Source organism: Artibeus jamaicensis, unplaced genomic scaffold, assembly GCF_021234435.1.
Source record: "Artibeus jamaicensis isolate MK-2021 breed Jamaican fruit bat unplaced genomic scaffold, CSHL_Jam_final contig_410, whole genome shotgun sequence".
NCBI classification, from domain to species: Eukaryota; Metazoa; Chordata; class Mammalia; order Chiroptera; family Phyllostomidae; genus Artibeus; species Artibeus jamaicensis.
The window spans coordinates 979,106-1,005,699 of NW_026521820.1; the positions used below are offsets into that span (position 1 = coordinate 979,106).

Here is a 26,594-nt window from a genome sequence, read left to right on the forward strand (position 1 = left end):
CAATTTTAAATGATAGTCTTACTGGGTAAAGTAATCTTGGTCATAGGTCAATGCTTTTCATCACTTTGAATATTTCATGCCAATCTTTTCTGGCCTGAAAAGTTTCTGTTGAGAAATCAGCTGTCAGTCTTATGAGAGCTCCCTTGTAAGTAACTGTCTTTCTCTTGCTGCTTTTAAGATTTTCTCTTTGTTTTTAACCTGTGCCATTTTAAACATGATGTATTAAAAATATCTTGGTGTGGGCCTCTTTGGGTTCATCTTGTTTGGAACTCTGTACTCCCTGAACTTGTATGTTTTTTCCTTCACCAAGTTAGGGAAGGTTTTGGTAATTCTTTCTTCAAATAGGTTCTTGATCTCTTGCTCTCTCTCTCTTCTTCTTCTGGTTCCCTTGTGATGCAAATGTTCACTTCAGGTTGTCTCAAAGAGCCCTTAAACTATCTTCTTTTTTTTTTCTGCTCTGATTATTTTTTCTACCTTATCTTCCAAATTGCTCATTCAGTTTTCTACTTTATCCAACCTGTCTAGTGTATTCTTCATTTCAGAAATAGTATTCTTCATTTCTGACTGGTTTTTATGGTTACTGTGTCCTTTTTCAAGGAAATCGTGTAGTTCCCACTAAGTACCTTGTAGTTCTATTAAGTTTCTTTGAGCATCCTTATAGCCATTTTTTCTAAACTCTATGTGATACATTGCTTAACTCCATTTCTTTTAGGTCTATTTCTGGAGATTTCTCTTGTTCTTTCATTTGGGATAGGTTTCTTTGTCTACCCATTTTGGCTACCTCTCTGTGTTTCTTTCTGTGTGTTAGGTAAATCTGCTATAGTTGTCAGGGTGAGGCCAGCAGAGTTTATCAGGCCCAAAGAGACCAAGATTTGACCATGTAAATAGAGAGCTGTGCACTGGTCAGGCATACAGAGGAAATAAGGCCCCCATCCTAGAGCCACACAACTCAGTCTGTCCTAACTTTTTCTCAGAGCCTGATCTCAGCAGTGGGGGCAGCTAATTCATCTCCCATGAGGGGGAAGTGCCAGTAAGGCTTGTGAGAAGGTAAAGAGAGTAGTCCCCAGCCAAGAGCCACACAATTCGATCTGTCCTGGATTCTTCCCAGCCCTCAGCAGGGCAGGGCCTCCAGAAGTCATGGGGGATGGAGCCATGGGGTTGGGCTTGTGGATTTTCTGTAAAGGAGAGGTACCAGTCAGTTTCAAGGGAAGATGTAGGAAATAGCTCTCACCCCAAAGTCACACAACTCAATCACTGACACCCCCTCAGTTCAGATTTCTGCACCCTGACCCAAGCAGCTGAGTCCTTGGCAGGATGCAAACTCCACATGGATGGGCAGCAGGGGGTCCAGAGGATAAGGCTATTGCACTCCCCCAATCTGATGCTGTATAGAGGGGAGTGCTCCACCTGAGAAAGTTGTCATCTGTGGTGTGGGAGAAGAACTCAGCTCAGGGATTCCAGTAGCTCCCTTCAGCTCTCCCCAAGAGCCACAAACCCCAGTCTCTACTCATGTGACTCTAGGGTCCCTCCAGCAGAGTGTAGGGTGAAGGGCTATAAATGAGATTTTGTACATTTCCCTTTAAGAGGGCACCTGTGTCTCTAGCAGACTTCTGTCTCTCCCTGGTAGACAGAATCCCCACTGATTTTCATTGCCAGATGTTATGTGGGTGCCTCTTCTTGGCTCTGGTGCTGTAGACTGGGGAGCCCAGCTTGGGGCCGAAATCCCACATTTCTCAGGTGGGACTCCATAGCTGAGATATCCTTTTGGAATCTCAATCACTGCCCATGGGTGAAAGAGCAGCCAGCTGTTTTCACATCTCCACTCTCCCCACCAATCTTGATGTGGCTTCTTCTGTAAATCCTTGGTTATAAGACTTCTCTTCAACTAGTCTTTTATTGGTTATTCAGATTGTTTGCTCTATAATTTAGTTGTAACTCCAGTTTCACCCTGGTATGAGGTAAGTGTATCTTCCATTTATTCTACTACCATCCTGGATCCTTCTATCTTATGCATTTTTTGACATTAGATATTACTACATATGTACATGTCTATAAACACTATGAGCATATTTTAAAATAATTGGTATTGTCATGTGTATATGTCATTCTGCAATAATATAAACCATATTATAAAAATTTTTTAATGTTTAGCCATATTGACATCCACTGTATAATAGTTTATTGTATGGGCATACCACAATTTGTCCATTTCTCCTTCAAGAAAATTTAGGCTTTTCACATTTTTCCAAACAATTCCACAATCTACATTCATGTGTTTCTTTGTCTACATGTCAGTGTTTCTCTAGGGAAGTGGTCTTTAGGCCTTTCATCATATTCAATGAAAATATTTTGAGACTTCCGCCAAGATGGAGGTTTAAGGTGGATGTGCCTGCCTCCTCTCACAACCAAGTTTAAGGACAACTAAATATTAGCATCAGAAAACACAACCAGAACACGGAAAACTGAACTTTTCGGAAGTCCGCAATCAACAAATTCTTCGACCCGACCAGTAAGGGGCGAAACCGGCGGGCAGCGGGTGAGGAGTTACAAAGGAGAACTCGATCGACCCGGGCGCGGGCGCGGAATCCAGACGCGCGACTTTTCGGAAGTCCGCAAACAACAAATTCTTCGGCCCGGCCGGTAAGGGGCGAAACCGGCGGGCAGCGGGTGAGGAGTTACAAAGGAGAACTCGATCGACCCGGGCGCGGGCGCGGAATCCAGACGCGCGAATCCAGTCGCACGGGTTCCAAACCCAGGATTGGACCTAGTGAGCAGCCCACCGGGGGAGTGACTACGGAGGAGTCAGTGGGGAGGCGGTGGCAGCGAGTTGACTGTGGGTGCCCGGTTACGCGCGGGTGAGGGAGTGAGCGGTGGGACCGGCTGCGGCGGCGGCGCCATTTTCCCCGCTCTGACCACGCCCCCACATACAGCGTCACAACCCAGCGACCTGGGACTCCAAGGCGCCGCTTCTCTCACTTAAAAGGCCAGAACAGACCAAAAATGTCGCAGGGGGTCCTCAAAGTCCCGGAGATAAATCTAAGTGACGAAGAAATAGCAAATCTCTCAGATGCACAGTTTAAAACACTGGTCGTCAGCTTCCTCACAGATCTGGTGGACTATAGCCACAAATTAGAGAAACATATGAAGGCTAAATTAAGGGAAATGAATGGAATTCCACAGGAAACCCATAGAGATGAAAAAAAAACTGTGACTCAACTCAATGGAGTGAACCAGAAGGAAGAAAAAAATGATCAATCAGAAAGGAATGAAGAAATAAGAATTCAGAAAAATGAGGAGAAGCTTAGGAACTTCCAGGACATCTATAAACGCTCCAATATCCGAATTATAGGGGTACCAGAAGGGGGAAAGACACAACCACCAGTGGAAAAACTATTTGAACAAATAATGAAAGAAAATTTCCCCAATCTGGCAAAGGAAACAGACTTCCAAGAAATCCAAGAAGCCCAGAGAGTACCAAAAAAGTTGGACTCAAGAAGAAACACACCAAGGCATATCATAATTACATTAGCCAAAATTAAAACGAAGGAGAGAATCCTGGAAGCAGCAAGAGCTAAGGGGACAATCACCTACAAAGGAGTCCCCATCAGGCTGTCAGCAGATTTCTCAAAAGAGACCTTACAGGCAAGAAGGGGCTGGAAAGAAATATTCCAAGTCATGAAAACTAAAGACCTACAACCAAGATTGCTCTATCCAGCAAAACTTTCATTTAGAACGGAAGGACAGATAAGGTGCTTCTCAGATAAGACCAAATTCAAGGAGTTCATCATCACCAAGCCCTTATTATATGAAATGTTAAAGGGACTTATCTAAGAAAAACAAGTTAAAGAAACATGAACAGTGAAAGGACAACAAGCTCACAGTTAATAACAACCACACCTAAAACGAAAGCAAACTAAAAGGACAGCTAGATCAGGAGTGGAAACATAGAAATGAAGATCTCAAGGAGGGTTAGCAACAGGGGAGTGGGAGGAGAAGACGGGGAGAGAAGGTACAGAAAACAAGTAGCATAGACAGTAGATAGAAAATAGATGGGGGGGGGCAAGAATAGTATAGGAAATACAGAACCTAAAGGACTTGAGACACATGGACATAAGCTAAAGGGGGGGTAATGAGGGGGTTGGGGGGGCAGGGTGGAGGGGAATGAAGGGGGGAATAGAACAACTGTAACAGCATAAACAATTCAAAAAAATAAATAAATTTATTTAATTAAAAAAAAAAAAGAAAATATTTTGAGCACACAACCACAATGGATGAATATTGCATTCTTTATAAATTTGTACATATAACCAACATATAACTGTACCAAATTAATATGTACCTCATAGTAATACAAATAAATATAAAAAATGAGAAAAGTAAACAAACAATATTTTACAAATATTTTTATTCATTATAGGTACAGACATAATTAGTATAGATAATGTGAATGTATGCTTCATTAGTTTCTTTTAAAAATCTCAATTTTAAGAGTTGAAGAAAAGCTATGCAGAATCCTGGTTTTAAGTTAGGTTTATTTCAATCCTGTCCTACTGATAAAAATACTTTAAGGAAGGAGTGAGGGTGAGACATAAGTAGATTCAAAAAGTAGATTGAATCTACTTTTGGCTTTAAGTAGATTCAAAAAGAAACGTTCATTTAAAAAGTAAAATTTCAACAAAAATAGCTAAAACAACTGGAAATTCACATGTAGAGGAGTAAAGTTAGATTTTCCTGGCCTGATACCATGCACAAAAATTAACTCAATGGATCATAAACCTAACATAATTAATATAGTAAAATGTAGAAGAATAACAGGAATAAATGTTTGTGATCTGGGTTTAGTAATGGTTTCTTAGGTATGAAACAAAAACACAAGCAACAGAAAAAATAACACTAGCTTGGACTTAATCAAAATGAAAACTTCTGTGCTACAAATGATATCATCAGAAAAGTGAAAAAACAACTCACAGAATAAGAAAAAATATCTGCAAATCATAGATCTGATGAGAGACTTATATTCTGAACATACAGGGTCTGGCACAAATAATAAACCTTTTTATTATCAAATCTCTTATTTCAAAATCATGAGCATGTAATTCTGTAACATATCAATATAATACTCAAGCACACCATATGACATTTTAGGTGAAATGTTCAAATTAAAACTATAAATTACTACACCCATGTTATTACCCTACCAAACACACTCAAGAAGACATTACTTCTGCTGGATGCTGCATAAAGAATTCTTTTTTTTAAATTTATTTAATTATTTTTCAAGTACAGTTTTCTGTCTTATACTCTTATCCCAGCCCACCCTCCCAGTGCTCCCCACCTCCCTCCCATTTCCCCATCCCCTGCCTTAGTTTTTGTTCATGTGCCCTTTATACTTATTCCTGTGAATCCTTCCCCTTTTCCCCTTAAATTCTCTCCCCTCTGGTCCCTGTCAGCCTGTTCTCTATTTCAGTGTCTTTGGTCATATTTTCCTTGCTTGTTTGTTTTGTTGTTTAGCTTCCTGTTAAAGGTGAGATCATATGGTATTTCTCTTTCAACACCTGGCTTATTTCACTCAGCATAATGCTTTCCAGTTCCATCCATGCAGTTGCAAAGGGTAGGAGCTCTTTCTTTCTTTCTGCTGCATAGACTTTCATTGTGTAAATGTACTATAGTTTTTTGATCCATTCATTTACGATGGGCACCTAGGTTGCTTCCAACTCTTGGCTATTGTAAATTGTGCTGCTATGAACATTGGGGTGCACAGGTTCCTTTGGATTGGTGCTTCAGGGTTCTTAGGATAAAATCCCAACAGTGGAATTGCTGGGTTAAAAGGCAGATTCACTTTTAGTTTCCTGAGAAAGTTCCATACTGTTTTCCATAGTGGTTGTACCAGTCTGCAATCCCACCAACAGTGAACTAGGGTTCCCTTTTCCCCACAACCTCTCCAACAGTTGTTGTTTGTTGCTTTGTTTACGATGGTCATTCTGACTAGTGTAAGGTGGTATCCCATTCTGGTTTTAATTCGCATCTCTCTGATAGCTAGTGATATTGAGCATCTTTTCATGTGTCTCTGGATCCTCTGTATGTCCTCCTTGGAGAAGTGTCTATTCAAGTCCTTTCCCCATTTTTTAATTGGGTTACTTGTCTTCTTAGAGTGGAGTCATGTAAGTTCTTTGTATATTTTGGAGATTAAAACTTTGTCTGAAGTATCATTGGCAAATACGTTTTCCCAAACAGTTGGTTCTCTTTTTATTTTAATACTGTTTTCTTTAGCCGTGCAAAAGCTTTTAATTTTGATGAGATCCCATTTGTTTATTCTTTCCTTTATGTCCTTTGTACTAGGGGACATATCACTAAAAAAGTTGCTGTCTGAAATATCTGAGATTTTCTTGCCAATGTTCTCCTCTGGGACCTTAAGGGTGTCACAGTTTATATTTAAGTTTTTTATCCACCTTGAATTTATTTTGGTGTATGGTGTAAGTTGGTGCTCAAGTTTCATTGTTTTTGCACATAGCTGTCCAGTTCTCCCAACACCATTTGCTGAAGAGGCTATTATTAGTCCATTTTATGTTACTGCTCCCTTTGTCAAATATTAATTGGCTGTAGAGAGTTGGGTTTGTTTCTGGGCTCTCTGTTCTGTTCCATTGGTCTATGTGCCTGTTTTTATGTCAGTATTAGGGTGTTTTGATTACAGTGGCCTTGTAATACAGTTTGGTATCACGTATTGTGATCCCTCCTACTTTGTTCTTCTTTCTCAAAATTGCAGCTGGTATTTGGGGTCATTTATGGTTCCATATAAATTTTTGAAGTGTTTGTTCTCTGTCTGTGAAGTATGTCATTCGTACTTTAATAGGTATTGCACTGAATCTGTAAATTGCTTTGGGTAGTATGGACATTTTCATGATGTTAATTCTTCCCATCCATGACCACGGTATATGTTTCCATTTCTTTGTGTCTTCCTTGATTTCTTTCTTCAATGTTGTGTAGTTTTCTGCATACAGGTCTTTTACCTCCTTGGTTAGTTTTATTTCTAGGTATTTTATTTTTCTTTTTGCTATATCAAATGGGATTTTTTCTTGATTTCTGCTTCTCCTGATTCATTGTAAGTATACAAAAATGTCTTTGATTTCTGAATATTGACTTTGTAACCCGCTGTTTTGCCAAACTCATTTATTAGGTTGAGCAGTTTTTTGTTGGAGTCTATAGGATTTTCCATGTACACTATCATGTCTCTGCAAACAATGACAGTTTTGTTTCCTCCTTTCTGACTTGGATGCCTTTTATTTCCTTTTCTTTGTCTGATCGCTGTGGCTAAAACTTCCAATACTATATTGAATAGAAGTGGTGAAGTGGACATCCTTGTCTTGTTCCTGATCTTAGTGGAAACTATTTTAGTTTATACCCATTGAGTATGAGGTTGGATGTACGTCCCTCATATATGGCCTTTATTATATTGAGGAATGCTCCCTCTATTCCCACTTTGCTGAGTGCCTTTATCATAAATGGGTGTTGTACCTTATCAAAAGCTTTTTTTTTCATCTATTGATATGATCATATGGTTTTTGTCTTTGCTTTTGTTTATGCGATGTATTACATTTACTGATTTGTGAATATTGAACCAAACTTGCATCCCTGGGATGAATCCGACTTGGTCCTGGTGGATGATCTTTTTGATGTATTGTTGGATGCGATTTGCCAATATTATGTTGAAGATTTTAGCATCTATGTTCATCAGCTATATTGGCCTGAAGTTTTCTTTCTTTGTTGTGCCTCTATCTGGTTTTGGAATTAGGATAATGCTGGCTTCATAAAGAGTTTGGGAGTCTTCCATCATTTTGGATTTTTTAGAATAGGGTGTGCAGAATAGGGGTTAGCTCTTCTTTAAATGCTTGTAGAATTCTCCTGTGAAACCATCTGGTCCAGGGCTTTTGTGTGATGGGAGTTTTTTTATTACTGCTTCAATTTCATCTGCTGTTATTGGTCTGTTCAGGTTTTCTGCTTCTTTTTCATTGAGTTTTAGAAGATTATATTTTTCTAGAAATGTGTCCATTTCTGCTAGGTTTTCAAATTTCTTGGCATACAGTTCTTCATAGTAACTTCTTACAATCCCTTCTATTTATGTTGTATCAGTTGTAATCTCTCCTCTTTCATTTCTGATTGTGTTTATTTGTGTCCTCTCTCTTCTTTTCTTGATGAGCCTACTTAATGGCTTGTCGATTTTGTTTATCTTTTCTAAAAACCAGCTCCTGGATTCATTGATTTTTAGAATTGTGCTTTTAGTCTTTATGTCATTTAATTCTGCTCTGATCTTGGTTATTTCCTTCCTTCTACTGGCTCTGGGCTGTCTTTGTTGTTGTTTCTCCAGTTCTTGTAGGCGCAGGGTTAGGTTGTTTGTTTGAAATGTTTCTATCTTTTTTTAGACAGGCCTGTATTGCTATGAACTTATCTCTCAGGACTGCCTTCACAGTGTCCCATAAGTTCTGGGTTGTTGTGAGTTAGTTTTCATTTGTTTCAAGAAACTTTTTGGTTCCTTTCCTAATTTCATTCTTGACCCATTTGTTGTTTCATAGCATGCCATTGAGTCTCCATGATTTTGGGTGTTTTGGGTTTTTTCCTTTGGGGTTGGTTTCCAATTTCAGTTTCTTGTGGTCAGAGAAAATGCTTGGTATGATTTCAATTTTGTTGAATTTGTTGAGGCTTGTTTTATGTCCTATCATGTGGTCTATCTTTGGAAATGTTCCATGTGCATTTGAAAAGAATGTGTATTTGGCTTCTTTGTGATGAAGGCCTGTGTATATGTCCATTAAGTCCATTTCTTCTAGGGTGTTGTTTAATGCCACAATATCTTTGTTGATATTTTGTTTGGAAGATCTGTCCATTTTTGACAGTGGGGTGTTAAAGCCCCCTACTATAATTGTGTTGCTGTGAGTATCTTTCTTGAAGTCCTCTAAGATTTTCTTTACATATTTGGGTGGTCCTATGTTGGGTGCATATATATTTACAATGTTAATGTCTTCTTGGTGGATTCTTCCCTTGAGTATTATGAAGTGACCTTCTGGGTCTGTCTTTATGGCCCTTTTTTTTTGAAGTCTATTTTGTCTGATATGAGAATTGCTACCCCAGATTTTTTTTTTCTTGTCCGTTTGCTTGGAAAATTTGTTTCCAGCCCTTCACCTTTAGTCTGTGATGTTCTTTTGTCCTGAGGTGGGTCTCTTGTAAGCAGCATACGTGTGGGTCATACTTTCTCATCCATTCAGCTATTCTATGTCTTTTGATTGGAGCATTCAGTCCATTAACATTTAAGGTTATTATTGATAAGAACTTATTCATTGCCATTTTTGTACCTGTGTTCCTCTCTGTCTGTCTCTTTTCCTTCCTTTCCTTAAAGCAGTCCTTTTAGTATTTCTTGTAGAGCTGGTTTGGTGGAGGTGTATTCTTTTAAACTTCTTTTGTCTTGGAAGCTCTTTATTTGGCCTTCTATCTTGATTGAGAGCCTTGCTGGGTAAAGTAGCCTTGGTTGTAGTCCTCTGGCTCTCATTACTTGGAATATTCCTTGCCATTCTCTTCTTGCTTGGAGTGTTTCCATTGAGAAGTCAGTTGCTAACCTTTTTGGGGCTCCCTTATAGGTTACTTCCTTTTTCTCCATTGCTGCCTTTAAGATTCTCTCTTTGTCTTGTAATTTTGCCATTTCAATGATGATGTGTTTTGAAGTAGGCCTGTTTGGGTTCCTCTTTATTGAGACTCGCTGTGATTCCTGGATTTGTGTGACTTTTTCTCTCATCAAATTAGGGAAAGTTTCCATCATTACTTCATTACTCTTTCAAATAGGTTTTCTATCCCTTGTTCTTCTTCTTCTTCTTCTGGTATTCCTATTATTTGGATATTAATACGTTTCATATTGTCTTGCATTATTCTTAATCCCTCTTCATTCTTTCTGAGCCTCTTTTCCTTTTCTTGCTCTTCCTGGGAGTTTTTTTTTCTGCTTTGTCCTCCAACTCGCTGATCCGATCTTCTGCTTCATTGATCCTGCTTTTGATACCTTCCACTGTGTTCTTCAGTTCAGTAATTGTACTCTTCATTTCCTCTTGGCCTTTGCTGATAGTTTCTATTTCCTTTTTCATGTCGATATAGTTTGTGGAGAGTTCATCATAGGTCCCCCTGTAGTTTCTGGTAGCTTATTGTGAGCTCTTTGAATTTCCTGATAACCAGTGCTTTGAATTCAATATCTGATAGCTGACTTGCCTCTATTTCATCCAACATTCTTTCTGAGGCTTCCTCCTTTTCTTTCATTTGGGGACTGTTTCTTTGTCTTCCCATTATTTATGAGACTCTTCTTGTTTGCCTCAGCTTCTTAAATTGATCTGTTCTGACTCCCTGGGTTTATGGCGTGAACTTCTGTGGTAGAATACCTGTGAAATTCAGTGGTGCAGTCTCCTTCAGGTATCTTGATGTTCTCGGCTTCCACCTACTCCCTTTTTTTCGGTGTGTGTATGTGATCAGTTGGAGGGGGAGGCAAAATGGTTTATGACAGCAGAAGAGTGTTTTATGATATTTACAGTTACAGCCAGTAGAGAAGAGATAGAAGATCTTTAGGCTATATATAGTGTTAACCGTAATCTTCACCCAACTTGCCACTTTTAAGAAAGAATGGACATAAGATAAGTCTCTTGTTGAGGAGGGAAGGCTTGTGAGTTGTATCTAGAAAGCAGTGAGGTTGCAGGGCAGTCAGATTTTGAGGTAAGGTGAGAGTAAAGAATAGTAAATAGGTGTAGTGTGTGAGCAAATAGAGTTAATCACTACAGTAATAGAATTCAGGAACCTGTCAAGTGGGCTAAGATCCGGGAGATGGGTTGTGAAGTATTTACAGTTGTATAGAACAGCTATTATTTATAATAATATTAGAGCAAGAATCATATGACAGACTCTATGTGAGCTGTCTGAACAGGGGGGTTATATACAGATGGCAAAAAAAACATGAAAAGTTTCTTAAAATCATTAATTTTAATGACTATACAGATGACAAAATTTTAACGACAAAATTTTAATTTACAGATGATTATAATTTGACAAATAAAAATCAAAACCATAATGAGATACCACTTCAAACTATTAGGCTCTATTTTTTTTTAAAAAAATTATACAATAACAACTGTTGGTGAGGATGTGGATGTGGTTAAATTGGAATTTTTGAAAACTGCTGATGGAAATGTAAAGTGATGCAGCCACTTTGAAGAACTGTTCCTCAAAATGTTAAACATAGTATTACCACATGATCTAGCAATTTCACTCTTAAGAAATGAAAACCCAAAGAAATGAAAACATATGTCTACCCAAAAACTTCTAGATGAATGTTCATAGCAGTATTACTCACAATAGACAAAATGTGGAAACAACTCAAATGGCCATCAAGTGATAAACAAACTGGGGCCTATCCATACATTGGATTATTATTCAGCCTTAAAAAGGAATAAGGTACTGATATCAAATCCGTACACACAGAGCAGATTAATGGTTGCCATGGACTGGGGGAGGGGCCATGGAGAGTCACTGCTAATGAGTTTGCATTTCTCTTTGGAGTGATGAGAATTAGATTGTTGTGATGGTTGCACAACCCTGTGGATGTACTAAAGTCACTGAATTGTATACTTTAAATGGATGAGTTTTGTTGTATGTAAATTTATCTCACAAAGCCATTTAAAAGAATGAGAAGGAACCAACCTCTAGGTGCCTTGGTTATTTTTTAAGGAACTGGTCCCATCTTCTCATTTTCTCAGCTGATTCCCATTTCCATACCTCATTCCATGATCACTTTGTAGCCTTAGATCCTGGCACTTGTAAGCAGCCTAAGCTAACTTGAGCTTTAACAAGGACTGACTGGGCCTGATCACAATTAATAGAGCATAAGAGACCTTGGATCTCTGTTCTCCTCACCCTTCAAAGCACTCAGATTGTGTTGGATATGCTCTATTTTCTATTGTTTAAAACACGTCTGATATGTATGATGTTCCTTTTTTCAGATTATTTTATTCTTTTTGATTTCTTATACAGGCTGAGATGTATGTCAGGAAGATAATAGTACTCTAGTATGGTACTCTAGCCTTACGGTGAGATTTATTCAGTCTTTTAAGCTACAAAGGCAGGCCCCAGGCCCCAGGCCCAAGCTCCTAAATTCATATTCTTCCCACTGTCTCTTTTGAGTGGTTCATTCTAATCTCTGATAAAGGCAGCTTTGAGTATTTGGGGCAGTATTAATTCTACCTATTGGGTTACTTGGGACACATATCAGGTTCACTTTCCTATACTAATTACCTATCAAACTACAACACGCTGAATGCCTAAGGATGTGAGGACCTGAGTTTAATTAATAAGTTCCGATCAATTTCTGCTTTTTGTCCTCCACCACTTTAGCTCTAAAGCTCATGAAGCAAGGAACACAATGGCATATCTATCTTCTTGAAGGGAAAGAGATCAATACCTGTTTCAGTCCATATTTAACATCCCAAACATCCTTGAAACAGTTCCTAGTTACAAAGTACTTAGAACAGTTCCTGGTATTTAATTACATTAAAATTTTAGGTGTGTTCTCATGAATGGGTGAGCAAGGGCAAGCCTGGGGTTGTATATTTTCTGCCCTTCCTCTAGAAATCTTTTAGATTTTTTAGAAGATTGCCATCCTGGTTAACTGTTGCCATCCTAGAAATCTAGATGATTTCTAGAGTAAACATCTTCAGTTCCTTCTAATAGGAAGTATAGCCCTCTTCAGGTGCTGTGATTTAGAGCTGATTGAGAATTCCTTAGTCCAGTCACAAGACAGATTCCTGTTTTCTGTTTCAGATTTGTAAATGCTTTCGGTGAGAGCTTCAATGCCACAGTGGATGGGAAAGTATATGAACATGTCACCAGCCACAATGCCAGCATATATCAGTTTTTTTCTTCTGGCATGTAAGTACCTATACTAGACAGTTTGTTCCAAAGTTCAAGGACATCAAGTCATTTTTTAAACACTATATTGAAGCTTTAAAATTTTTTTATTGTTATTCTATTACAGTTGTCTGAATTTTTCCCCCTTTGTCCTCCTCTGCCCAGCTCATTCCCTTGCTCCCACAGTCACTCCTCACACTGTTGTCCATGTCCATGGGTCATTTATACATGTTCTTTGACTATTCCCTTCCTTTTCTGTCCACCATTATCCCCCTCTACCCTCGCCTCTGGACACTCTTCATCTGTTCCATGTTTTCATGTCTCTGAATATATTGAAGCTTTTAATACCTAGAATGTTAACCTATATTATTCTTTCTTTCCATAGAAAAAACATCACACTAAGCTTCTCAGGGATTCCAAGTAACTGCAGCAATACTTTTACAACCAACCTTGGTTTTGGTAGTGCATATACCTATGTAATCATCAAGAAGGTTAGTAACCTGTTCAATCAAATCAGAAGTGCTTCTCAAACTTTCTTCACCTGAGTCCTCACAAACACCTAGGACATGGTCATGATATAAATTATTATTAGGATCTGTATTTTAAATGGTTTTAGAACAGGGGTATCAAATTCATTTTCACTGGGGGCCACATCAGCCTCATGGTTGCCTTCAAAGGGCCGAGTGTAATTTTAACTCCTTAACAGTTAAGTAGTAGTTACCTTTATACAATCCTAAAACTATTTTGGCCCTTTGAAAGCAACCACGAGGCTGACGTGACCCCCAGTGAAAATGAGTTTGACACCCCTGCCTTAGAATTAATTAAGTTTACCACCAAGTCTTTACTTAACATTGACTGAAGTTCACAATTAGAATAAAACTGAACTCACTAACAGTTCACATTGACCAGTATTTCATACTTTTAGTTCACAGAGATGGCAATGTTTTGAACAAAACTGACTGCCAATCTACTCCCTTATTTAAGGGGAAAACGCTAGTGAACATATTTTCAAATTCCATCATGGCTATCTCATCACAAGTATAAAACACAATGTTGTGTATTTACATTGAAAATGTGTACTTGATAAATCATATGACATAACCCTAGAATCAAAACTCAGCTTGCTAGTTAGAACAATTTTTACTTTAGAAGCAATTTTGATTTTAATTTATTTTTCTCACTTTTGTTTTATTGATTTAGGGTGATGGCTGCCCTGAACTGAAAGAATTTGAAGATATTTCACCCAATTCAGTTAGCATGGCCCTGCAAATCCCACAGTATTTCCTCATCACTTGTGGGGAGGTGGTTTTCTCTGTCACAGGATTGGAGTTCTCATATTCTCAGGTTTCTTCTTCATTGGTTTTATGACCCTTCCTCTAAACCTCAGCCTTCAAAATGCTGCAGGGCCTTCATTTAAATCTGGGTTAGCCATATATTTATAATGTAAAATAATTCTAGAAAACATTATGGTATATTCAACCAAACAATGTTTTTGAGGTCACCATGCCTTGTCTTTATATTGACTATGAATATTACTGTTTAATTTCATGAGTGCATATATTACACATGTCTACATTCCCACAGTCATACACAGAGGTTTATACTCCTAGTAGGAAAAGTTGTATTAACAATGGTTACAAAGGTCATGATAGTCAGGTACGTCTGTATTCTGAAGCAACCAAATGGTTTCAACAATTCATAACAGTGTTCATTTCCAGGTTTGTGTTCTCATTATCTTTAAGGTCCATTTGAGGTCTCTCTATAGCTCCTAATAAACATACTGACTAAGGCCTAGATTTTAAACATTAAAAAGCTATTACTTTATGTATATATACTATGAGGCAAATCTTGCTGATACCTTTTGTAGAGTTTAATTTGTGAATGATTTTATCAAAGCTACAGTTATAGTAATTATATCCCCATAATATCTAGTACCTTCAAATTTTCACTAAAAATTGTAAATATGAACTGGATAAACCCTTTCTGTGGTCACCTCAGTCTAATAAAGGAGATGATATAACACAGATAACAAGAGTTTGAAGAGAGGTTTTGGTGATGTGGTAAGGGAAGCTCACAGAAGAGCAAACTTGCAGCCTCCAGACAGCAGCCTCCATGGGGTGGTGGGGGGTGTCACACTGGATATCTTTACTTGGAAACTCTTCTGCAGAAATAGAATCAGTTCATTTGTAGAGTTGTCTGTTTAACTAGGATGGAAACTTTGCAAGTGTGTGGAGAGGGGAAAACAAGGGCTTCTTGCATGTTTGTACAACTTGAAAATTTAGAGTATCTTGCTACCAAAGCAATTATCTCTTTTACATTCAAGTCAGCTTGACTTTTAATGCGCATTTTTAGCATGAGAGCTTAATTAAATGAATTGGTGAGTTGTATTCTCCTGCTGAGGTTGAGATCTGGATTGGGATTCTCTTTGCTTTGCTTCCTCAGGCTCCTTCCAACATGAAGTCAGTTCTTCAAGCAGGATGGCTGTTGACAGTGGCAGTTGGCAACATCATTGTGCTGATTGTGGCAGGAGCAGGCCAGTTCAGTGAACAGGTATGAGGTAGAAAAGGAGATGTACCTTTGTCTTATCTATCAGTGGTCATTATGATGTTCCTCCCTAGCCATCTATATATACATGGTCATCTCAGCTACTGGCTGAATAAAACTGCCAGACTGCCCAAATAGGGTGGTTACCAAGTGGTCTTATGGCCGAGCATGTACTGATTCTTCTTATTTCCACTGGGAGTTATGCAGTTGAAAAGTGACAACCAAAATAACCAGATTGGATTAACATACATATACCCTAATGTCATTTACTAGCAAAGAAAAGATCTTTCCTAGCTTCAATGAATGTAAATTAATAGTCCCTAACTAGAAATGTTATCCAGAAGCTGTCATAGCTACTAAAGTTAAAGCCATTCTAAAGATTGTTGTGATTTTTCCAGCTAAAATAAAGTAAGTGCTTTTTATGATGCTTAAATTCTCTCCTTCAGCATATCAGCATATCTACCCCATAAGGGAGTTATCCCGTACTCCACCCCATCAGTTTCATTACATCTTCTACTGGGTCCCCTCAGAGCATGCTTATGACCTCAAGGTACTGCCAAAGGATAACAGGGGCTCTTAACTTCAAACAGTTCAGCATATTCTTTTTCTTTCAAGTACCTGGCGTTCTCTTGGTCTCCATCCTTTTAGGGGCTGACTATGTACCTTAAGACTTGAGTTTCTTAGAAATTTTGTGTTGTCTTCCCAGAGTTTCATGTTTCTACATTCCAGTGTTGTTAGAAAAATGTTAGAATCCTTGAGCATTCACAAAATGCTGGACCTTCTGTATCAGTGGTGATAACTGACCATGCTATATCTATAGCAGAAGCCTGCCAATTTCCCCTAACAATTTAATTTCAAAACATCTTCCATCTGGACATAGCAAGAAAATATACATGTGCTATATACACTACTATAACTGATATTGTTTTTGTTTTTTTCCTGCTCCATCTCCAATTCTTTCAAAGTGGGCCGAGTACATTCTGTTTGCTTCATTGCTTCTGGTTGTCTGCATAATCTTTGCCATCATGACTCGATTCTACACTTACATCAATCCAGCAGAGATTGAAGCTCAGTTTGATGAGGATGAAAAGAAAAAGAAGCCAGAAAACCTATATAGCACATTGGATCCCATCTCACAGACACAGATGTGAATGTCAGGAAGCCAGTGCAGGATGGATTGGGCCAAGAACATGCTCTGACTTCTGTCCCAAGGTGGCAGGACACTGTTGGATGGCCCCTGATGGGGAAGACTTCAGAATTATGAACCAAACCAAGAAAAGAATTTTTGAAGCAGCCATCAGTGAACCTAAAACTCTGGAAGAAGTCTTTTAGAAAAAAGTCTTTAATGTATGCATGCACACACACACACACACTTTTATGCACTGAAAGCCTATCCTGCATTTAACTCCTTTCCTATTGCACGAATAAAGTTATTTTGAACTAACTTAATTTTTTGAAAGGATAACAAAAGTTCCATATTGTTTGCATTCTAACACTGTATGAAAACAATCTTAAGCAAGGCCAAAGACAATGTGAAAGTGAATTTATATGTTTAAGGATGGTGTATAATAAGCTAGTATTAACTGATACCTTTACCTTTTTTTTTCCAGTCCCTACCCCTTTTTAAATGATGTGTAACTCAAAAGGTCACTCAGGTAGAAGCCAGTAATGATTTTTGGAGTCTCAATGATAAGAAATAAGTTCCCACTCAAAAGAATAAGTTTCTCTGTGTCTTTGGGTAAGGCAAGAAATTCTTAATGTGTTTTCTGATTATTAAAGCGTTGCCCACATTAAAATTTCATCAGAAATTGATAAAAGCATGAACAAAAGAAATGCCCACATATAATAAATTCCAGGAACATGAAATATAGAGGTTTGTGTCGTCCTGGTTTTATTCTCCCCAGGGATAGATATACTTCTCTTTTATTACTTGGATCTTTCTATGTGCATGTTTATGTACCATCTCAAAGTTTTTTTCTCAATACTCATTAGCATATACTCATTAGCATTTTCTGCTTGAATAAAAATTCTTCCAAAACTTAATGCCTAATTTAGTCTATAGGTACTTATCATTTAACCATTCCCAGGTTTCACAGCCAAAACAAATCAATGTTGGTATTTAAAAAGAAGTAACTGTTCTTAGATAAACTTGTGCACAACTCTGAATGTGGGAACTGGTCCCTTGGTTCGAAAGGAGGGCCCATGTTAGACAAGCTTCATGCACAAACTTGTCATTGAACTGTGGAAACAGAATGAAGCTGGTGAGGGAAGTAGGAGACTCAAAATCCAAAGCAAGAAACACACATGTGATCACACCTTGCTGAAGACCTTTTCCACCATTAGGATCAAGTGCTCATTCTTTAACCTGGGCCCATGAGCCTCCTTTTTCTCTGGATATATCTCCTTTCTCTCTGCTCACTCCAATCTAACCAACATTGAGTTTCTTCTAGTTCCTGGAATGCATCAACTTCTTACTTCCAAGTCAAAGGCTAAAGAAAAACCAGGTCCTGAGACACTTATTTTATACCTACTGATCACCCTTCCCCTTCACCTGGCTCAGTTTTCATTTGCAGGATTCAGCCTAGTTCCTCCAAAAGCTTTCCTGTCGCCATTCCCCTGCTTTAGGCTGTGTCTTCTTTGAGGTCTCTGCCATCACACACCCTCAGTGTACTATAACTATGTAGTTTTCCCTGGGCTGAAGCTTTCTACATGTACCCTGTTCTGTGTTCATTCTCTGTGAACGTAGGCCTCTACATGTTAAATAAAATTTTTAAACCTTTTGGGCTATGAGGAGTGAGATGGAAGAAGAGAACTAAACATTCAGTAATGATTTGAATGGGACTAATTAATGAACACTAATGTGACAGAGTAGCTATAAGGGATACCTAATTTTGCTTCTCTGATCATTTCTACCTTCTAATTTCTATCTTTTGCCTTTGATGGGTAAATTAATACTTACAGTAATGAGCACTCAGTTTTCATTACTTCTCTTGTCAATAATCTAAAGAAAACTAATCTTAAATCTACAAATGATATTCTAATTCTAATTCCTCTTATAGCCTCAGGGAGCTTTGAACCACTCTGGATCTTTTAGATCTCATTTCCTTCTCCTTTAAAACAAAGAGAACACTGGTTGATCTGAGGCCTTAAAACTTCTTTGTTCAAGAGTGTCTGGCACACAGTAGGCTTCCAAATATTTGAATGAAGCCCTGTCCCTCTATGAACTCTGATGTTAACACTATAGATAGCTTTTGTGTATGGATGGAAATGACTCTTACATCATCTTCATTGGCCTTTAAACAATATGATGAAGCATGGAGGGGAACGGGGGCACTTGGCTCATCAGGGTTGAGTTTTCAGAGTAATCTTCTAAATGTAATCAAAACTGATGGGTGTTCTGGATGTGAGACATTAGAGAATAACAAACATCATGGGATATGGGTTTAGGGATGGTGTACACATGAGGCTAGATCAATAACTTCTGGCCTTCCACCCTTTCCTCAGCTCCCATTTTTTGTGTGTGTGCCTGATGCCCTTCTCTATGTTCTGAGCTGATCAGTGTATAATCAAAATACTGCACTTGAAAAATCAACTGACTCTTAAAGTATGATTCAACATGGGTTGGAGAGCATGGAAATACTTTCAATTGAAAATAGTAGGGGACTTCCGCCAAGATGGAGGTATAGGTGGATGTGCCGTGCCTTCTCACACAACCAAGTTTAGGGACAACTAAATATTAGCATCAGAAAACACAACCAGAACACGGAAAACTGAACTTTTCGGAAGTCCGCTAACAACAAATTCTTCAGCCCGACCGGTAAGGGGCGAAACCGGCGTCTGGTGAGGAGTTGCAAAGGAGGGCTCGGTCGGACCCGGGCGCGGAATCCAGACGCGCGAATCCAGACGCACGGGTTCCAAACGCAGGATTGGACCTGGTGAGCGACCGAGCAACCCACCGGGTGAGGGACTGCGGAGGAGACAGTGGGGAGGCGGTGCAGCATGTTGACTGCGGTTGCCTGATTGCGCGCGAGCGAGGGAGTGGGCGGTTGGACCTGCCTCGGCGGCGATAGAGGGCGCCAAGGCGATAGAGGGCGCCGCCATTTCCCCGCTCTGACCACGCCCCCACATACAGCGTCACAACCCAGCGACCTGGGAGTCCAAGGCGCCGCTTCTCACATTTAAAGGGCCAGAACAGACCAAAAATGTCGCAGGAAGACCTCAAAGCCCCACAGATAAATCTAAGCGACGAAGAAATAGCAAAACTCTCAGACGCACAGTTTAAAACACTGGTCATCAGCTTCCTCACAGGTCTGGTTGATTATAGCCACAAATTAGAGAAACATATGAAGGCTAAATTAAGGGAAATGAATGGAATTCCACAGGAAACCCATAGAGATGAAAAGGAAACTGGGACTCAAATCAATGGAGTGGACCAGAAGAAAGCAAATAATGGCCAAACAGAAAAGAGTCAAGGAGCAAGAATTCAAAGAAATGAGGAGAGTCTTAGGAACCTCCAGGACATCTTTAAATGCTCCAATATCCGAATTATAGGGGTACCAGAAGGGGGAAAGACACAACCACCAGTGGAAAAATTATTTGAACAAATAATAAAAGAAAATTTCCCCAATCTGGCAAAGGAAATAGACTTCCAAGAAATCCAAGAAGCCCAGAGAGTACCAAAAAAGTTGGACTCAAGAAGAAACACACCAAGGCATATCATAATTACATTAGCCAAAATTAAAATGAAGGAGAGAATCCTAGAAGCAGCAAGAGCTAAGGGGACAATCACCTACAAAGGAGTCCCCATCAGACTGTCAGCAGATTTCTCAAAAGAGACCTTACAGGCAAGAAGGGGCTGGAAAGAAATATTCCAAGTCATGAAATCTAAAGACCTACAACCAAGATTGCTCTATCCAGCAAAACTTTCATTTAGAATGGAAGGAGAGATAAGGTGCTTCTCAGATAAGACCAAATTCAAGGAGTTCATCATCACCAAGCCCTTATTATATGAAATGTTAAAGGGACTTATCTAAGAAAAAGAAGTTAAAGAAACATGAACAGTGAAAGAACAACAAGCTCACAGTTATTAACAACCACACCTAAAACGAAAGCAAACTAAAAGAACAGCTAGATCAGGAGTGGAAATATAGAAATAAAGATCTCAAGGAGGGTTAGCAACAGGGGAGTGGGAGGAGGAGATAGGGGGAGAAGGTACAGAAAATAAGTAGCATAGACAGTAGATAGAAATAATGGGGGGGCAAGAATAGCATGGGAAATATAGAACCTAAAGGACTTGAGACACATGGTCATAAACTAAAGGGGGGTAATGGTGGGGATGGGGGGGCAGGGTGGAGGGGAATGAAGGGGGGAATAGAACAACTGTAACAGCATAATCAATTTAAAAAAATAAAATAAAATAAAATAAAATAAAGAAAAAAAAAGAAAATAGTAGGGCTGCTCTGGCCAAATAGTTCAGTTGTTTGGAGCATCATCTCGATGCACTGAGATTGCAGGTTTGATCCCCAGGCAGAGCACATACAAGAATCAACCAATAAATGTATCAATAACTGAAATAACAGCTTTGGCTGGTGTAGCTCAGTGAATTGAGCACAGGCCTGTGAACCAAACAACCATGGTTTGATTCTGAATCAGGGCGCATGGCTGGGCTGTAAGCCAGTTCCCAGCAGGGGGATGCACGAGAGGCAACCATATTGATATTTCTCTCCCTCCCTCTGTCCCTTCTCCTCTAAAGATAAATAAATAAAATCTTTAAAAAATAACTGAAATGACAAATCAATATTCTCTCTCCCTCTCCTTTTCTCTCTAAAATCAATATTTTTTTATAGTTGAAGAAAATAGCAGGGCTTTATTGTTGATACTGAAAAGGTATACTGTTTATACTGAATATATTGAAGAATATTGTGAGAAGAGTTTATAAGGTTCATATGAATCTTTTAAATTAAATTATTTATTTATTTATTTACCTTCAACAGTATTAATTTTCTATTAAAACTGCATTGAAAATTTAGGGTTTTCTGTGGTCCCAAATTAATTTAAAGATTATTTTTTTGGTTATAAAAAATATGAGCCTTTATTTTTTATTATATTTTTTCCTTGGGATCCTTTTATTTCTTTTCTTCCTTTTCTTTTTTAAATTTTATTGTTCAAGTACAGTTGTCTGTATTTTCCTCCCACAACACCGCCCACCCCAGCTATCCCACTTCCCTTCCCTGATTCTACCCTATCCCCCTTGATTTTGTTCATGTGTCCTTTATAGTTGCTCCTGAAAACCCTTCTCTCTTCCCCCAATTATCCCCTCCCACCTCTCCTCTGGTCACTGTCAGCCTGTTCTCAATTTCGGTGTCTTTGGTTATATTTTGCTTGCTTGTTTTGTTGTTTAGCTTCCTGTTAAAGGTGAGATCATGTGGTGTTTGTCATTCACCACCTGGCTTATTCGGCTTAGCACAGTGTGTTCCAGTTCCATTCATGCTGTCGCAAAGGGTAGGAGCTCCTTCTTTCTCTCTGCTGCATAGAATTCCATTGTGTAAATGTACCATAGTTTTTTGATCCATTCATTTACTGGTGGGCACCTAGGTTGCTTCCAACTCTTGGCTATTGTAAATTGTGCTGCTATGAACATTGGGGTGCATAGATTCTTTTGGATTGGTGTTTCGGGGTTCTTAGCATGTAATCCGAGCAGTGGAATTGCGAGGTCAAAAGGCAGTTCCATTTTTAGTTTTCTGAGTAAATTCCATACTGTTTTACACAGTGGCTGCATTGGTCTGCATTTCCACCAACAGTGCACGAGTGTTCCCTTTTCTCCACATCATTTCCAACCCTTGTGTTTGTTGATTTATGATGGTAATTCTGACTGGTGTGAAGTGGTATCTCCTTGTGATTATAATTTGCATCTTTCTGATGCTAGTGATGGTGAGCAACATTTCATATTTCTCTGGGCCCTCTGAATGTCCTCCTTGTATAAGTGTCTGTTCAGGTCTTTTGCCCACTTTTAAATTGGGTTTTTTTTTCTTCCTGGAGTGGAGTTGTGTGAGTTTTTTCTATATTTTGGAGATCAAACCCTTGTCTGAGGAATCATTGGTGAATATGTTTTCCCATATGGTTGGTTCTCTTTTCATTTTAATGCTGTTCTCTTTAGCCATGCAGAAGCTTTTTATTTTGATGAGATACCCCTTGGGGGGGGTCTTTAATTATTCTTTATTTTATGTCCCTTGCTCTAGGGGATATGTCAGAGAAAATATTGCTGCATGGAATATTTGAGATTTTCCTGCCTGTTTTCCTCTAGGACTTTATGGTGTCACAATTTATAGTTAAGTCTTGATGGTCATGTTTCATTGTTTTGCATGTAGCTGTCCAGATCTCCCAACACTATTTGTTGAAGAGGCTATTATTAGTCCATTTTATGTTGCTGCCCCCTTTGTTGAATATTAATTGGCCATAGAGATTTGGGTTTATTTCTGGGCTCTCTGTTTGGTTCCATGTGCCTGTTTTTATGCCAGTACCTGTTTTATGCTGTTTTTATTACACTGGCCTTGTAATACAGTTTAATATCAGGTTTTGTGATCCCTCTACTTTGTTTATCTTTTTCAAAATTGCTGCATCTCCAGGGTTATTTATGGTTCCATATAGATTTATGAGATGCTTGTTCTATACCTGTAAAACATGTCATTGGTACTTTAATAGGGATTGCCTTGAATCTATGAATTGCTTTGGTTATTATGAACATTATGATGATGTTAATTCTTCCAATCCATGAACATGGTACATGCTTCCATTTGTTTGTATCTTCCTTAATTTCTTTCTTCAGTGTTGTGTAGTTTTATGAGTACAAATCTTTTACCTCAATGGTTAGGTTTATTCATAGGTACAGTATTTTCCTTGTTGCTATAGCAAATGAGATTTTTTTCCCTGATTTCTGTTTCTGATGTTTGTTGGTGTACAAAAATGCCTTTGATTTCTGAGTATTGACTTTGTATCCCTCCATTTTAGCAAATTCATTTATTAAGTTGAGCAGTTTTTTTGGTGGAGTCTACAGGATTTTCTATGTACATCATCACGTCCTCTGCAAACATGACAGTTTTGCTTCCTCCTTTCCAATTTAGATGTCTTTTATTTCTTTTTCTTGCCTGATTGCTGTGGCTAAGACTTCCAATACTATGTTGAATAGGAGTGGTGAAATTGGGCATCCTTGTCTTATTCCTCATCTTAGTTAGAAAGGTCTTCGGTTTTGCCCATTCAGTATGATGTTGACTGTAGGTCTCTCATATATGGCCATTGTTATGTTGAGGAATGCTCCCTGTATTCCCACTTTGCTGAGTGTTTTGAACATAAATGAGTGCTGTAGCTTATTAAAAGCTTTTTCCACATCTATTGATATGATCCTGTGATTTTTATCTTTGCTTTTGTTTATATAATGTATTACATTTATTGATTTGTGAATATTGAACCATCCTTGCATCTCTGGGATGAATCTCACTTGATCATGGTATATGATATTTTTGATGTATTATTGGATGCAGTTTGCCAATATTTTGTTGAGGATTTTAGTGTCTATGTTCACCAGTGATATTCTACTGTAGTTTTCTTTTTTTGTTGTGTCTTTATCTGGTTTTGGGATTAGGATGACGTTCACTTCATAAAAACCATTTGGGAGTCTTCCATCTTCTTGGATTTTTTTTTTGAATAATCTGTGAAGGATAAGGGTTGGCTCTTCCTTAAATGCTTTGTAATATTCTCTTTTGAAACTGTCTGGTCCAGGACTTTTGTGTGCCAGGAGTTTTTGATTGCTGCTTCAATTTTGTCAGCTGTTATTGGTCTGTTCAGGCTTTCTGTTTCTTCTTCATTGAGCTTTGTAAGATTACATTTTTCTAGAAATTTGTCCATTTCACCTAGGTTTTCAAATTTCTTGGCATATATTTCTTCATAGTAATTTCTTACAGTCCTTTGTATTTCTATGGTATCAGTTGTAATCTCTACTCTTCCATTTCTGATTGGGTTTGTTTGGGTCCTCTCTCTTTTTTCTTGATGAGTCTGCTTAAAGGCTTGTCAATTTGGTTTATCTTTTCAAAGAACCAGCTACTGGATTTATTGATCCTTAGAATTGTGCTCTTAGTCTCTATATCATTTAATTTTGCTCTGATCTTGGTTATTTCCTTTCTTTTACTTGCTCTGGACTGTCCTTGTTCTTGTTCCTCAAATTCCTGTAAGCATAGGGTTAGGTTGTTTATTTGAAATGTTTCTTTTCTTTTCTTTTTCGGTATGCCTGTATTGCTATGAACTTCCCCTTCAAGACTGCCTTCACTTTGTCTTATAAATTTTAGATTGTTGTGAGTTCATTTTCATTTGTTTCCAGAAACTTTTTGATTTCTTCCCTAATCTTATTCTTGACCCATTCATTGTATAATAGCATGCTATTCAATCTCCTTGAAGATGTCTTGAAGTGGGCTTCTTTGGGTTCATCTTTACTGGGCTTTCTGTGTTTCCATGATTAGCTTTTTGAGTTTTTTCCTTGAGGTTGCTTTTCAGTTTTAGTTCCATGTGGTCAGAGAAAATGGTTGATATGATTTCAATTTTCTTGATGTTCTTGAGGTTTGTTTTGTGTCCTGTCATGTGGTCTATCTTTGAAAATGTTCCATGTGCATTTGAAAAGACTGTGTATTTTGCTTCTTTGGGATGAATGATTATATACGTATCATTTAAGTCATTTGATCTAGGACTTGTTCAATGCCACAATATCTTTGTTGATATTTTGTTTCAAAGATCTATCCATTTTTGACAGCGGGGTGTTAAAATTTCCTACCATAATTGTGCTGCTCTCAATGTCTTTCTTGAAGTTCTCCCAGATGTTCCTTATAGATTTGGGTGTTCCTATGTTGGATATATATATATATATATATATATATATATATATATATATATATATATTTACAATGTTTATGTCTTCTTGATGGAGTATTCCTTTGAGTATTATGAAGTGACCTTCTGGGTCTCTCTTTATGGCTCTTTTTTTAAGTTTGTTTTTTCTGGTATGAGTACTGCTACCCTGGCCTTTTTTTCTTGTCCATGTGCTTGAAATATTTTTTTCCAGCCCTTCGCTTTCAGTCTGTTTAGGTCTTTTGTTCTGATGTACGTCTCTTGTAGGCAGCATATGTGTGTGTGTCATGATTTCTTATTCATTCATTTATTCTATGTCTTTTGATTGGACAATTTAATTCATTTACATTTAAGATAATTATTTGTAGGTACTTATTCATTGCCAGATTTTTCCTACTTGTGTTCCTCTCTCTCTTTCTCACTCTTTTCCTTCCTTCCCTTAAAGCAGACCCATCAGCATCTCTTGCAGTGATGGTTTGGAGGAGGCGTATACTTTGAGTCTTCTTTTGTCTTGGAAGGTCCTTATTTCACCTTTCATTTTAATTGAGAGCCTTACTGGATAGATTAGTCTTAATTTTAGGCCTTTGTTTTTTATTGCTTGGAATATTTCTTGCCAATCCCCTCTGGCTTATAGCATTTCCACTGAGAAGTCAGCTGCTAGTCTTATTGGGGCTCCCTTTTATGTTACTTCCTGTTTCTCCCTTGCTGTCTCTTTGTCTTGAAATTTTGGCATTTTAATTATGATGCCTTGAAGTGGGCTTCTTTGGGTTCATCTTTACTGGGCTCTCTGTGTTTCCATGATTTGTGTTACTTTTTCTCTCATCAGATTAGGGAAGTTTTCCATCATTACTTTTTCAAACAGGTTTTCTATCCCTTGCTCTTCTTCTTCCTCTTCTGGTATCCCTATTATATGTATATTATTATGTTTCATGTTGTCCTGCAGTTTCCTTAACCCCTCTTTGTTCTTTCTGAGTCTTTTTAATTTTTTTTCTGTGAGTTTTTTCTACATTGTCCTCCAGCTTGCTGATTGATTCTCTGTTGCATATAGCCCATTTTTGATTCCTTCTACTGTGTTCTGCAATTTGGAAATCCTATTCTTCATTTCCTGTTGGCTGTTATTGATGGTTTCTATTTCCTTTTTCATGTTGATATAGTTTTCAGTGAGTTCATTGTAGTTTCCCTGTAGTTTTTGGCCATTCTCTATGAGAGCATAGAGCTTCCTTGCTTTGAACTCAATATCT

The 26,594-nt window shown here is 38.2% G+C and overlaps 1 protein-coding gene across 1 annotated transcript in view; it reads left to right on the forward strand.

Moving 5' to 3' along the window:
- SLC15A1 (solute carrier family 15 member 1) overlaps positions 1–16,613 on the forward strand; it is a 73,919-nt gene extending 57,306 nt beyond the window's left edge. The window contains exons 19-23 of the mRNA XM_053665391.1: positions 12,832–12,939; positions 13,304–13,409; positions 14,119–14,262; positions 15,361–15,468; positions 16,428–16,613. Of these exons, the coding sequence (XP_053521366.1) occupies positions 12,832–12,939; positions 13,304–13,409; positions 14,119–14,262; positions 15,361–15,468; positions 16,428–16,613 (652 nt within the window). The remainder of the gene's footprint in view (positions 1–12,831; positions 12,940–13,303; positions 13,410–14,118; positions 14,263–15,360; positions 15,469–16,427) is intronic.
- Positions 16,614–26,594: the final 9,981 nt, after the last annotated feature.